Raw genomic sequence first — 14,587 nt, 5'->3', positions numbered from 1 at the left:
CCACATTTTTACTGCAAAAATGCAAAATCTTACCAAGTATTACTAGTCAAAGTATTTCATAAAACTTAATATAAGACACAATCACCTAACATGTAACATTTCAGTGAGATATAGGGACTTGTTTTAAGACAATGCATCTTGAATATCTTGTTAAAGTGTTAAAAAAATATTACTTTTGAGCCACACAGGCTTATTATGACACACAACACTCCCTAATACTGGTGAAATATAGCTAAAAATTAGTTGTTTTTTAAAATATATTTTGAAAGGCCTAAATATTTAATCTTATTTCAAGAAATCTTACAAAGCGAATTTGCACTTGTTCCATCAGCAGATTTTTTTTTTTTACTTATTTCAAGCAAAAACACCTTGTATTCATTGTTTTTTATTATTATTATTATTATCATTTTTTAAGTGGCACTGGAAAAGACAATATAAGGCTTGTTTAATGATTAAGTGCCTTAACAAACAAACTTCATGATATTTAGAAGGTTTAAGATAAATGAATTCAAGTCAACATGTGTCAAACTGGACTGATAATGACTGAACAGCTCCCCCTTGTGGAGAAGCTGCAGCCTGCTGAAGGTGAATGGGGTGAACTCAAGTGTTTGAAAGTATTTCCATCAGGTGTTTCATATTTAATAAAAAAGTAATAATTAAAACAGCAGCTATGGTTTTCTGAAAGCACATTTCAACAAAAAAAAAGTCCCCCACCTTAGTTTTTTTTCATTATTAAAGCTGCAGTGGGTAGAAATGGAGCAAATCTGCATCTACATCTGCAAGATTTCACAGACTGGAGGAAAACAACCAATCGGAGCCGAGCTGGAGCCTTGCCGTCTCTGAGCAGCTGTCAATCACTCGCGAACTCCGGTCAAACGGTCAAACTAGGCAGCGCTGATCAAATATGAATCAATATTCTGTTACTATAATGCCTATTTCTCGCCTCAAATGTTTTCAGAAACATCTTGTAGTGTACTGTTTAGCTGTACAATGAGAACGTTTATGTCTCGGCAGCCATGTTGAGTTCAAGTTGAGGAAATACCAAGCACCGCCCACCAGCCGGAGCACAACCAATAGGAACGCTCTCTCTCAATGAAATGACCTGTGATTGGTCAAAGTCTCCCGTCACCTGCTAGATTTTTTAAAGTCTGAAAACAGAGCCATGAGGAGGTGCAGAAGTCTAGTTTTCTCTCAGAACACTTGAATTACAATATGCTGAAAGGTTATTAAGGAATTTTTGCCAAATGATGCCAAAAGCATCATACCAACTGCCACTTATAAGTGTGTTTTTTCCTCATAATTATGACATAGGATCTCGTAATTATAGTTTGAGATACTTAATCATATATATAGGAATGTTGTAATTATGAGGGGAAAAAACTTGCATGTTTAATTTTTTTTTTTTAAAGTGGCAGGAATGAGCTTCCATACAAACTTGCATGAGAAGCTGAAAAAAAACACCTGCATTAGTCTTTTAAACTTGACAAAAGAAAGATATTGCTTTGGACAGGCTATATTATATTATAGCGTCATATAGTCCTCGTTACTTTCCACGTGATGATTTGGGGATAATGGGATTATTATGGCTCAGTGATGAATGAAAGAATGAAGTCCTGTCTGTCTGTGCAAATCAAAACACGTGTGGAGCCACGCTGGGTGCGCACTGCGAGTCAACCACCTCCAACCTCAACTACCTTTTAAACAGCTTAATAAATATTATACTTTTAACATTTAAGAAAGCAGAGGAGAGAGATTCTGCTCGTTTATCACCTGCTCCGTCCAAGTTGTAGGCGATAAAGGATTGTTTTTTTGGAATATTTCCGATAATGGATCCGTAGCTGGAGTGGTAGGAAAACCTCTTGTGAGGAGATAGATATTATTTTGTCATGTCGGATGAAAATAATCCAGACGTTTCTCCTGAAAGTGAGGAATGTCCTGCAGAAGAATCCTTTGGTTTCGGAGATGATCTGGAGTTAAACCAGTTTGATGGATTACCTTTTTCCTCTCGTTACTACAAACTGCTGAAGGAGAGGAAGACTCTGCCGGTGTGGAAGGTCAGGTGCGAGTTTGAAGATGCTCTGGTGGACAACCAGCTGGTTATTGTGTCTGGGACTGCAAAGACTGGGAGGAGTACACAGGTAAGAGACTGGATATGGAGGATCAATAATGTGCATTTTCTATTAGGAAAGAAGGAAAGATGTCTTAGATTAAAGAAAAGATCACACTGAACTTGGATTTATTATCAAGGGAAGTGGATGCATGCTACATAGAGTCACCTGGAATCGGATTTTGTGACCTTGAGGCATTAAAGTTACAGAATAGTGCATCTTTTTTCTGCTCAGGGACATTTTTTCCTTCAGTCTGGAGGACCCAAATACCAAAGCGTAACCCAATTTGTATGACTTGCATGCAGCTTGTTGCCACATGCTCATTCAGTCAACAACAACATTTGATTTGATTTAAATGTGACATTTTTTTCTGCCGAGCATTGCCATGTTTATCTACTGAATAGCGCTCTTTGACATAGTCAGTAGTGGAAGAAGTACTCAGATCTTTAGCCTAAGTGTAAAAATACTTGGTTACAAATAAAAGTCCTGCATTCAAAATGTTACTTAAACCTGCAGTATAGGCGGAATATTTTGGCATCATTTGGCAAAAAATTCAATAATAATCTTTCAGCATATTGTAATTCAAGTGTTCTGAGAGAAAACTAGACTTCTGCACCTCCTCATGGCTCTGTTTTCAGACTTTAGACTTTGACCAATCACAGGTAATTTCAGCGAGAGAGAGAGCGTTCCTATTGGCTGTGCTCCGGCTGGTGGGTGGTGCTTGGTATTTCCTCAACTGATCTCAACATGGGTGCCGGGTCACAAACTTTCTCATTTTACAGCAAAACAGTACACTACAAGATGTTTCTGAAAACATTTAAAAGACCTGCATTGAAATTTGAAAGTATAAAAAGTACTCATTATGAAGAATGGCCCATTTCAGAATGATATATATATCATATTATTGAATTATAATTATTGATGCATTAATGTGTTCATCACTTTAATGTTGCAGCTGGTAAAGGTGGAGCAAATTTGAATGACTTTTAATATATACTGCTGGGTAACTTAACCTATAATAATAAATCATAATTTATTAGTTGATTTATATTTTGTATTAGTTGTTTATTATTTTAGTGGAGTAAAAGTCCAATATTTGCCTCCAAAATGTAGTGGAGTAGAATTATAAAGTAACATAAAATGGAAATAGTAAAGTATAAATACCTTACAACAGTACTTAAGTACAGTACTTAAAGTAAATGCACTTAGTTACTTTCCACCATTGGACATAGTTTTTTTTGGCATGTATGGAGTATGAAGTGTCGTTATGTGAGTTTGTGTGTGAACAGGCTGCCCAGCTCAGCAGATGCTGTTGTGTCGGTGTCATGGCTGTCCGAGCTGCAGCAGCCTGACAGTCATGCTTCACAAAGGCTCCAGCAGGGGTGTTAGGGGGACCTCCTGCTGCTAAGCCCTGATCCGCTGGAGCCGCCTCATGCTGCCAAAGCAATTTTGCATTATTAGCGATAATACCATAGGATATCTCCTGTCACTGTTTGTTTTGCTGCGTGCCTTTACCCCCTTCCATACTGTGATTAGGTCTCAAAAGCTTTTGACATTTGGAGATTTCTGCAAGAATTTGCATTTTTTTTTGGCGATTGAATGGCGGGCACTTCTGTTCTGGAAACTGCTCAGATCTACCTAGTAAAGCCATCCATCCTCTGAATGCTCTAGGTCTCTAGTTTGTGGTTGTAAAGTTTCATGAGGCTGTGATTATCCTAGAGGTCACCTCAGGTCATTTTATACAGAGAGGTACAAAAATGGTCTCACTACAATGAAATGGCTACTATGGGGACTAACATCATCACACATGAATACAATTGAGCTTATTGGATCCACAAGAGTCTCAGCTTTACAGTGATACCCAATTTATGTAAGTCAAAGACTGTTTAGGGACCCCAGTATGCAGAAATATTCAAATACAGAATTTTAGAATAGACGAAAATAACACATTTTTACTGCATTCAAAAAACTGCATGTGATTATCATAAAGTGGGCATGTCTGTAAAGGGGAGACTTGTGGGTACCCCAAGAACCCATTTTCATTCACATATCTTGAGGTCAGAGGTCAAGGGACCCCTTTGAAAATAGCCATGCCAGTTTTTCCTCACCGAAATTTAGTAGCGTTATTTAGTGATCTTTCCGACAAGCTAGCATGACATGGTTGGTACCAATGGATCCATTAGGTTTTCTAGTTTCATATGATGCCAGTATCTTCACTCTAGCTTTAAAACTCAACCCGCAACAACCTCTGAAATACAGAATTTCTAAGGGGTTAAACAAAAGCTGTTGGTGTAACCCTGAAAGGATGCACGCCACTGGAAACTGGGGTGCAGAATACTCTGAAATACTGTCAAGAGGTACAATGAAGTGTGATTATTGTCTTTCAGATCCCTCAGTGGTGTGCAGAGTTCTGTCTGTCCACTCAGTACCAGCACGGCATGGTGGTGTGCACACAGACCGACAGACAGCAGGCTGTAGATCTGGCTTTGCACGTGGCCGATGAAATGGACGTCAACATCGGCCATGAAGTGGGCTACACCATCCCTCTGGAGACCTGCTGCTCCTCCGACACCGTTCTGAGGTCTGTTTCACAGCCAGCAGCGCAATGACTTTATAAAATCATCCACAAACTATTTACCCCTCTGGTGGCTTTTATCCCTCAGGTACTGCACCGACGACATGCTGCTGAGAGAGATGATGTCAGACCCCTTTCTTGAGCACTACGGGGTCATCATCATCGACCAGGCCCACGAGAGGACGGTCAGCACGGACACGCTGCTGGGTCTCCTCAGGGACATCCTGCTGCAGAGGCCTGAGCTCAGAGTGGTGGTCCTCGCCGTCCCGCCCGTGACCGACAAGCTACTGAGCCACTACGAAGGCGTCCCGCTCATCAGCCTGGAGGCCTCGTCTCCCGCCGAGGCGGTCCACAGCAGCAGTGGCAGCAAGGACTACTTCTTCTCAGCGCTGAGGCTGGTGCTGGAGATCCATCGGACCAAAGAGGACGGAGATGTTGTTGTGTTTTTTGCCTCAGCTGAGGTAAGAGAATGTTGCATCTTCTAAAGAGTGGTTTAAAGCTGAGACTGGTTAAATCAATATACTTTGCTTGTGATATCTTCTGCAGGAGGTTCATTGCGCTCGCAGCATCCTCCAGAGAGAAGGCACCAGGCTGGGAGCGGAGTTGGGCCAGATGAAGCCTGTTGTGCTGTGCCCACGCCGAGGAGGACTACCGCCCGTCCTCACTGAGCAACCTGGCTCCAAGAGGTCCAGGAGGGTTTTCCTCTCTACCAAACATGGGGAGGACATGTGGTGGGCCACAGATACTGTCAACTTTGTCATTGACACAGGAGTCCAGAAAAAGATGGTACGTTGTGTTTCCAATAAAACATATTTACCTTAAAGGGATAGTTTGGGTGTTTTGAAGTGTTATTGTTTGAGGTACTTATCCATAGTCATTGTCATACCTACAGTAGATGACGGTCGTCATGCCCCCAGTTTGGAGAAGGAGGCAGGAGTTACCGCACGGAAGCAAAGCAATGTACTGCTGTCGACGGGGCCGGCAGAAAAACTTATTTTAGCCACCTAAAAGAAAGGCTCCCTTAAAAATCTCAATATCAATTTATGTGCACGCTAGATGTATGCCGCTTTATCTTGCCGTCAGACAGCCCTTTCTGACGAGGAACTGATCCATCTATGCCCTCACCAAAGCCATTGAAAAAAACTGTTCAGATTCACCAAAGTCACACAACATCACAAACAAACTAACCAATCGAGGCAGCAGTAGACCAGCAACCCCCGTGTTTTGTGAGGTAAAATTACTGTTTTTCTTCAATGGAGTCTGGTTGCTTTGGCTTCAGTTCCCCATCAGAAACATAGCCTGTATAGCTGTCTCACAGCAAGGTAAACTGGCGCAAATATTCTAAATATAGCGTTCACTTAAAATGATATTGATTTTTTTAGGTGGCTAAAACATGTTTTGCTGCCGGCCCCGTCCACAGTCGTACATTGCTTTGCACCCGTACAGCAACTCCTGTCTCCTTCTCCAAACTGGGGGCGTGCTGACCATCATCTACTGTAGATAATTACACTGGCTATGGATAAGTACCTCATACAACCCCACTTCAAAACACCTGAACTATCCTTTTAAATGAGTAATCTGCTGATATTAATGGGCATGTGGTTTGGACTTTGTAGGTGTACAATCCAAGAATAAGAGCAAACTCGGAGGTACTTCAACCCATCAGTCAGTGTCAGGCAGACATACGCAAACAGCTGTGTGGACCAACAGGTATGTCTGACAGTGTGCTGGCTGGACTGAACCAATCAATTTAAAAGGTTAAAAAATGTTTCTTTCTGATGTTTACCATGTGATAAACCATCCTGGAATCCTGCTGGAGGAACAACATAAGCGTTAATCAAATAACTTTATGAAAAAAACCACAATTAAGTGGATTTTTTTTTCTTATTTCCTAGGTAAATGTTTCTGCTTATATCAAAAAGACAGCCAGCTTCCTGCAGAGAACTCCCCACAGATCTTGGAGTCCAACATCACACCAACAGTCCTGTTCCTAAAGAGGATGGAGATAGCCGGCCTCGGACAGTGTGATTTCATCGACAGACCAGGTGACGCAGCCTTGCTAGTGAACATTTATCATTGAATAAGCATTTTTATTCTCAGGTTACTGGTTCCCACAGACCGCATCTCTCTCCCACCCTAAAACACAGCCAGAGAGGTGCATGCGGGAGTTTTTTGGCTAGAGGAAGCACAAATGAATTTGCTCTGTGTAGCTGTTTGGGCCCAGTCAGCCATGATTTAGCTGAGCTGACAGGACCCTGCTACTAACTATTGTCTGTGCTCTAACCAGCCCTAACACGAACAGAACGGGCTAAAAGAGGCCAGCTCATTAACGATTATACAACATGTCTCGTTAGGGCAGCATCACACGAGTACAATGAAGAGGAAGCATGGGCCAAATGTACTGTAATATCTCCATATTCTGGCAGAATGTGGCACGCAAGTTTACTTACCCTGATATGCATTTATCAATATGTTTTCTTGCGTGGGATTTGGAAAACTTAAAGCCACTAAGTCTAGTGATTTTATGTGATAAGAGCAACTTTAAAATTATTGTGATTGTATAAATTGGCGTTTGATGCAGCCTGTGCATTGCTTTAATAGTGTCCTTTTTGGTTACTACCATTAGGGGGCATTGGGAGCCTCCTAGTGTGAATTCGCAACATTGGGAATTTTCTAATTCAACATATAGTGGCTTTAAAGGAACAGTGTGTAACATTTCGGGGGATCTATTAGCAGAAATGGAATATAATATACATAACTTTGTTTTCATCAGTGTATAATCATCTGATAATAAGAATCATTGTGTTTTCGTTAGCTTAGAATGAGTCCTTCATATCTACATAGGGAGCAGGTCCTCTTCACAGAGTCCGCCATGTTTTTACAGTAGCCCAGAATGGACAAACCAAACACTGGCTCTAGAGAGAGCCTTTTGCATTTTTACGTTACCTGAAGGCCACCGTAGTTCTCTGACACGCTTGTGAAACTGCTGTAACTTGAGCCGCAGAATGCAAAACTGTGGTACCGCCAGCTGCCGTCTGACTTCCGTTGCTCCTACAGTAGTGTTATTATGGTAAGGATGGCCTCTGAGCGAGGCGAACGGCGTTACCACGGTTTTGCACTCTACTGCTCACGTTACTGCAGACTTGGAAAGGGATGAGTGAGCGGAGGGGTATTCAGTTGGTTGCAATCTGCAACCACACCACTAGATGCCGCCAAATCCTACACACTGTCCCTTTAAGTATGAGTGATGCCACACTAAAACATGTAGGTTCCACACACTGAGCAAGAAACAAAAGACATATTTGTTACAGAGATGAAATCGCCACTAAAATTATTCTCTTTGATTTATGTGAATTCATTATCAAACTCAAGCTGTTTTGTTCCTCTTTCCAGATCCTGAGGGTCTCATGCAGGCGTTGGAGGAGCTGGATTACCTCGCAGCTTTAGACGATGATGGCAACTTGTCTGAGATTGGCATCATAATGTCTGAAATCCCTCTGGACCCTCAGATGGCCAAAGCGCTGCTGGCGTCCTGCGAGTTTGACTGCGTGAGCGAGATGTTGACGATCGCGGCGATGCTGTCAGGTGTGCCATGTGTTTAGTTTCCAATCAGAGTCAGATTTGTTCCCAGTGAGTGAAGATCGTTTCTTTGGTTCCTAGCTTCATCAGATGGATATTTGTTGTAGTAGCTCATTTGCAGAAGTACAAAGCTGCAGTGAACCAGATGGTCTTTGGTCAGAGTGACTTGTCTCAGTGATGTTGACCTTGTTTCTTCCTTGTTTTTTAGCGTCGAGCTGCTTCCTGGAGCCGCCTGCTGGCATGAGCCACGAGGTAGTTCAGTGTCACAGGAAGTTCCAGCACCCTGAAGGCGACCACTTCACCCTCATCAACATCTACAACGCCTTCAAACAAAGCCAGAGAGAGCAATGTAAGACACAGAACCAATCTACTCCCAGTAAAATAGTTTATTTTCTAAAGATTCTGCAAGATAGCGTGACACCCTGACCCTGAATCTGCTCTTCACTGTGGTAAAACAGCAAAACAATTTAAATGTTTATAACATAGAACCCAGTGTCGTCATACCAAGGCAGTTTTATTTATAGAGGACAATTAATACACTGACTGAGGCACTTTGAAAGTGATTTACATTTCTTTTTAAAAGGAATAAAAAACAGAGGAATCTAAAACAAAATTGAGAGATTATGTATATAATCTAATAATATAATATATATAATTCTGACATGGGCCATTCTGCATAATGAGTATTTTTTACTTTTGATGTAGTATCTTTTTAAGTATATTTTTATTCTAATACTTACTAAGATTTTGAATGCAGGATGTTTACTTGTAACAGAGTATTTTTACACTGTGCTATTAATACTTTTACTTAAGTAAAGGTTCTGAGTACTTCTTCCACAACTGGCCAAAATACTACTTGACTATATATGATATGTTTTCCCAGACTTCACCGCTGAAAAGTGGTGCCAGGACTACTTCCTGGATCACTCGGCCCTGAAGACAGCTGAGGCCATGAGATCCGAGTTGACGGACACTCTGAACCGGATCGAGCTCCCCATCTCTGAGGCCTCCTTCGGAACCAAGACCAACACCCACAACGTCAAAAGAGCTCTGCTGGCCGGCTTCTTCATGCAGGTACGTAGGCACTAAATGTCACTATTAAAGGAATTTGCCTCCAGGGATTCAACTGTATTAAAGTTTTCAGTGTTTTTTCCCTAGATCGCCCGAGACGTGGACGGATCAGGGAACTACTTCATGCTGACACACAAGCACATGACTCAGGTGCACTCGCTCTCCGGCTACGGCGCTCAGTCACACAAGCTGGGGCTGCCGGAGTGGGTTGTTTTCCACGAGTACACGCTGTCTGAGAACAACTGCATGAGAACCGTCTCTGAAATCTCCCCCCAAGTGTAAATCCATAATTTTTTCAGCTCACTATCAGATATGTCACGTGTGCAAGCAGATTAGAATTTACTTCTTGTGGATTATGTTTTGGTGAGACAAACATGTTTTGATTGTTTTTGTTATTGCAAACTGAGCCATTTGGTAACATTATAATCCTCTTAAAATCACAGTTGTTTTTTTTCATATAAAAAATAACTACTAACCATATTCTTACTTCTTTTCCATATCATGTAATTTCTGTCACTTTAGGTACATTCAAATGGCACCGCTGTACTTCTTCTACAACCTGCCCTCTAGTGAAAGCAAAGACATACTGCAGGACATGTTGGACCCAGACGCGTCCAGAAAATGTGACGACGGGAAACAAATAGCCACCACAGTCAGCGGCGACGCCAACGCTGGCTGTGCAGTGGTGCCGCAGACTTATGACAGATGTGTGATTCAGTGATGTGAAATCATAAATGTGAAAATCTGGGGCTGTAATCTGAATTTATCACCAAATGTTGTAAAATGTTTATAGTCGATGCAAACCAGGGGCTGTAATATTAAGTTATCACATGGCTTAAAATTTGATTGATGTCATGACAGCATGTTGCAAAAATGTAGTAAATCATGAATAGCTTTATTAGTTGTGGTCCGATACAACTTTTATAGCCTCCTTGTGCCAGTACATCCCTTTCACTGAAGGAGTCTTCTTGTTTATCTTTCTCGGCTCTGCTCTCCCTGTTTAGATTTTAATGAGCAGCAGAGGGGTTGCAGATGGATGTTGTCTGTTGCTGTACTTTAAAAGGAGAAAACAAAATCACACCTCCTGAGCTCATAACCAGGAAGATGCAGATTCAAAGAGACGGTCCAACACGTCGATGCATGTACAAGCTGCTTGCAGAAGTACGTCCTTTCCCCTCATTTCTTATGCAAAGCCGTCTGTACAGCTTTCTCTTCAGGTTAATGTGGTATGTGAAGGTCTGGTTTTGAGACCGAAACATTATGTGTGAGTTGACATGCTGCCAGATTAAGAAAGCAAATGATTCTCGAGGCATTCAGATATATAAAGCATTTATTACTAATCGGTGGCAAGAGATTTACAGAAATACTGACTTAGAAAATCCTCGGTAGAATGATGCATTGGCACAAACGTTCACAAGTTTTCACAAATAAAATATGTAAAGTATGTTCCATTTCATGCCAACAATCCAGATCGAATTTGTGAAAATCAGCTTTGCTATCAATTTGGTAAATTTGTAAAGCTTTATCATTCAGTAATTTGACGTAATACTGAGCTCTATGCTCATACATTAGCTGTTGTCACAAATACAAGATTTATATTTAATTGTCTTGGTTCATAATCTTGTTATAAAGAAAAGTCTTTACATAAACATGACTTAATTCTGTATTTCTATTCATATTTGCATGACATAACCGTTGTATATTTAAGTGAACCTGGTATTTGTAAAAACAGCATCTCTAAAATTACAAAAAATAAACTGTCACTGCGCAACATGTGCTAAATATCAGGTTTATAATAGTGACACTACTGGAGCTGACAGTACCAAAACATTTTTCTTAAGAGTATATCAAAGTATTTCCATGAGCCTGAAGGTCTTCAGTATGCATAGGTATCTTAGTTTATTGTGGGATTCACACAGTTAGGTACTCCTTGAGTTTGACCATAATAGCAGGCATTCGGTCCGTTGGTATCAGCATCACTGTCCTGAAGGGTTTCATGGGTACGTCGTCGAACGACCACCTGCCGCTCAAACACGAGTCGGTCTCTTCCTGGACCGAGTAGTTGAACTTCAAGATGGCTTGCTGTAAGGAGAATACAGACAATGCTTAAATCTATTCATATCTAGACATAAATACAAATATTTTACATCACTTCTTTTCTTCTTTGAAAGTAGAAATAAATTAAAGAGGACCTATTATGCTTTTGTGCTCCTTTAGTGTGTTTTTTGTAAAAGGTCTGCAAAGTTACAAAGTCCACGCCAAAGGGAGTTACTCTCCCCCTTAGAAGCACTGCTGAACTGCCTGAAATGCCTTGCTTGAAGTCCCGCCTTTTCTCCCGTAGCATGATGATGTCACCAAGTAACACATTTGCATGATACCGGCTCAGCGGCTCGTTTGGCAGGGCCTCAGACAAAAAGCTAGTTAGAGTGGAGCTGAAGCAGAGTATGAAAAGTTTGGTTCGGTTGACCAATCGCAACAGAGTGGGCTTTGCGGGAGGGGGCAGAACTCAAACAGAGCGTTTCAGACAGAGGGTGAAAAGAGGTGCAGCAGCACAGCCTGTATGAGCAAAGTAAAGCGTTTTTTGAACATTAAATCATGTGAACATGTTCTAGTAGAAACCCCAAAATACAAGTATGAACCTGAAAATAAGCATAATAGGTCCTCTTTAAAAATAATAATTAGAAGGTAGAACATAATCTCATTAGATAGCAATAAAATATTAAAGTGTTATTATCCAAATGTGTACGTAAAGTGCTCCTTGTACATTATCAATCACTGTTAGCATTTTAAACTCTGCTTGCATTCACTTTACCTCATAGAAGAATTCCTCCTCTGCATTGACAAACATGTACTCGTCTTTGGGAGCTCCTCCTCTGGCAGGAATATTCTTGCTCGCCTCTTTGCAGGTCTTGCTGATCATCAGACAATAGTGACACTTCCCGCTGGGCTTATTCGTCCTCTGAGCTTCAGCTATTTCGTCCCTGGGAGTACACACAGAAATCCAGTTTATTTTCCTGCATGCAACACTTTCAAAAGACAAACCACAGACATACTACAGATACTCCTTTTCGAAGTGTCACCATTTAAGACGGAGCAGAACTCACTGGAGCTGTTTGTGCAGCGGGAGGGCGATCTGTGGGGGCACATTGATGAAGCGCTCGCTCACCAGAAGCCCCACAGGCTTGCTGGTGTCACTAAGGAACTGCTCCAGCTGCTCCGTCACGCTGGGGGCAGCGTTCTTCTCGCACTGATCCACGATCAGGTCCTTCACCTCCTCCACACATTGCACACCCTGCCATGACAATCACACGTTGTCAATTTCCAACATTATCAAAGCTCCCAGTAGCCAATTAGTCTGTAAGGTTGGTGCCAGTGGTGTTACCTTTCTCTCTGTGAGGTTGAGCATAGTGATGAAGCCAAACACTTCATCTGGGTCGTCGTCATCGCTGTCTTCTGGCACCTCAGCTTGCTGGAGCAAAGCGACGGGACAGGTAAATACATGTTAGAGCTGAAACTGCTGTGGAAAGTCACCTGGAAAAATCTGAGATGAGGTGGAACTATTGAGCAACTCACCTTGATGACACTTCCAAGATGATTCTGTTGAATGATGAGGTCTGTCATCTCTGCTGTGTTTACATGAGCCTTCAGGAACAGCTGTGTGTCCAAAACACAACAGAAGTGACGTCAGTGAGGCTATGTTACACCCAGCAGCACACAACATATGAACATGATCATTTAGATGCAAAAAACATAAATATGGTCTCAAACCTGTTGTAGGAGTTTCTTAACGCCATTGAAGTCGTTGACTGAAATGGTGTGGGCTTCAAAGTCAACCATGATCTCCTGCAATAGAAACAATAACAAAACAGAGAGCCGTTAACAACCGCTCTTCTTTTAGGTATTTATTTATTTTGTCTTATCTTTTATTTTATTTGTTTTCTTTGTTAGATATGTGAAATAAATGAAATGTCATGTCTCTCTTTCTTTGAAATTCTGACTAAACATTTCATTGTATAATTTAATTATTAATATTGTTAGTCTGTCTGTATGTGTAAGATAAGATGAACCTTTATTAATCCCCGGAGGGAAATTCAGGTGTCAAAGCAGCAACATCAGCAAACAGAGTGAAACACAGGAGATGTACAGGTATACAAAAATTATAAAAACAATAATAGAGATATAAAAGATACAGAGTGAATGGGTGAATATAGTGTGTACAGTCCATCAATAAATACATGTAATATGTACATATGTGAAGTCTATAAAGTGGGATATAGGATGTATAGTGTAAAGTGCGCCAGTGGTTAGAGTCCAAGATGGTTGCAGATAGTGCAAGTTTAATATAATAATAATAAAATATAATAATATATATAATATAATATTTTATATATGTAAAATTCAATAAAATATTGTTTAAAAACAACAACAGAAACCTGCGTGCATGTGTAGAAAGTATTTAATTAATGTCCTTTTCTTGCATTACTCGAGTAGCTAGTTGTTTCATGTACTTTTTTGTAGTGAATGAGTAATTTTAGTTTCACTCAAGTAGGTTACTTTCTAACATAAAGTAAGTTAAATATGACATTTCAGTTTATTATCTAGGTTAGTAACGTTAATATTAATCTTGTCAACCCTGGCTTACAGCAACAGTAAACAATGCTAATGTGGCTTCCTCTTACTCTACCATTAGCCGAGAGCTGTGTTAGCCAGCCAGCTAACAAGGCCATGCATACAGTTCCCATTCAACCACGTGTTTTGTTCTTTTACCTCGTTGATCTCCTCATCTGATCCTTCACTATCCTCCTCCCCGGAATCATCATCATCCCTCTCTGGATTGTCATCGGAGCTGTTGTCGCTTTCCGCAGGATTTTCACCCAAACCCACCGCTCTCCTCTTAGCAGAAGAAGCCATGCTTGTTACAAACACAGGCAACACGCGTGTCAAACTGGAGTGGGCGGGGCAACTGTTAAAAGGTCAGTTCACAGCTAAATAGGAAACTGACAGTCTGAAGCCGCCATTTTGGCTCTAAATCTACACGACTTGCCACTTGTTGTAGTAACCATTCGGAGCCGCAATGTCGGCTTGTTTGCGGCTCAAAAATGGAACAGACCATTTAAAAAAAAAAGGGGAGAGCAGTTATTTAAAAGTGCCTAAACTACTATGTTCCCGATATAAATAAGTATTTTATTGCATGGTTTGGTTATTAATTGTAGATATGTTGGAATAAATAATTATTTTTCACAATTGTTTTGTT

At 40.9% G+C, this 14,587-nt stretch overlaps 2 protein-coding genes across 3 annotated transcripts; one reads left to right on the top strand and one right to left on the bottom strand.

The window, feature by feature from the left end:
* Window positions 1-1,144: 1,144 nt before the first annotated feature.
* dhx32a (DEAH (Asp-Glu-Ala-His) box polypeptide 32a) lies at window positions 1,145-10,592 on the top strand. Of its 2 annotated transcripts, XM_074618996.1 has the most exons (12): window positions 1,145-1,222; window positions 2,028-2,138; window positions 4,496-4,689; window positions 4,772-5,144; window positions 5,230-5,469; window positions 6,300-6,393; window positions 6,579-6,728; window positions 8,077-8,268; window positions 8,471-8,611; window positions 9,146-9,336; window positions 9,421-9,611; window positions 9,856-10,592. In XM_074618996.1, the coding sequence occupies exons 3-12, from the start codon at window positions 4,547-4,549 to the stop codon at window positions 10,052-10,054; spliced, it is 1,914 nt and encodes a 637-aa protein (XP_074475097.1). In that variant the 5' UTR covers window positions 1,145-1,222; window positions 2,028-2,138; window positions 4,496-4,546; the 3' UTR covers window positions 10,055-10,592. The 2 variants fall into 2 exon arrangements, with proteins under 2 accessions (XP_074475097.1, XP_074475096.1); XM_074618995.1 differs by lacking the exon at window positions 1,145-1,222 and having other exon boundaries at window positions 1,251-2,138.
* A 53-nt stretch (window positions 10,593-10,645) lies between these two features.
* bccip (BRCA2 and CDKN1A interacting protein) lies at window positions 10,646-14,298 on the bottom strand. Its single transcript, XM_074618999.1, has 7 exons — window positions 14,101-14,298; window positions 13,102-13,176; window positions 12,907-12,987; window positions 12,716-12,802; window positions 12,438-12,625; window positions 12,146-12,314; window positions 10,646-11,415 (listed from the first exon to the last, which is right to left on the bottom strand). Exons 1-7 carry the CDS (start codon window positions 14,242-14,244, stop codon window positions 11,245-11,247), a joined length of 915 nt encoding a protein of 304 aa, XP_074475100.1. The 5' UTR covers window positions 14,245-14,298; the 3' UTR covers window positions 10,646-11,244.
* Window positions 14,299-14,587: the final 289 nt, after the last annotated feature.

The sequence above is a fragment of the Sebastes fasciatus genome, chromosome 20 (assembly GCF_043250625.1).
Source record: "Sebastes fasciatus isolate fSebFas1 chromosome 20, fSebFas1.pri, whole genome shotgun sequence".
NCBI classification, from domain to species: Eukaryota; Metazoa; Chordata; class Actinopteri; order Perciformes; family Sebastidae; genus Sebastes; species Sebastes fasciatus.
The sequence above is the reverse complement of the archived record's forward strand: the minus strand, read 5'-3'. Positions and strand labels throughout refer to the sequence as shown.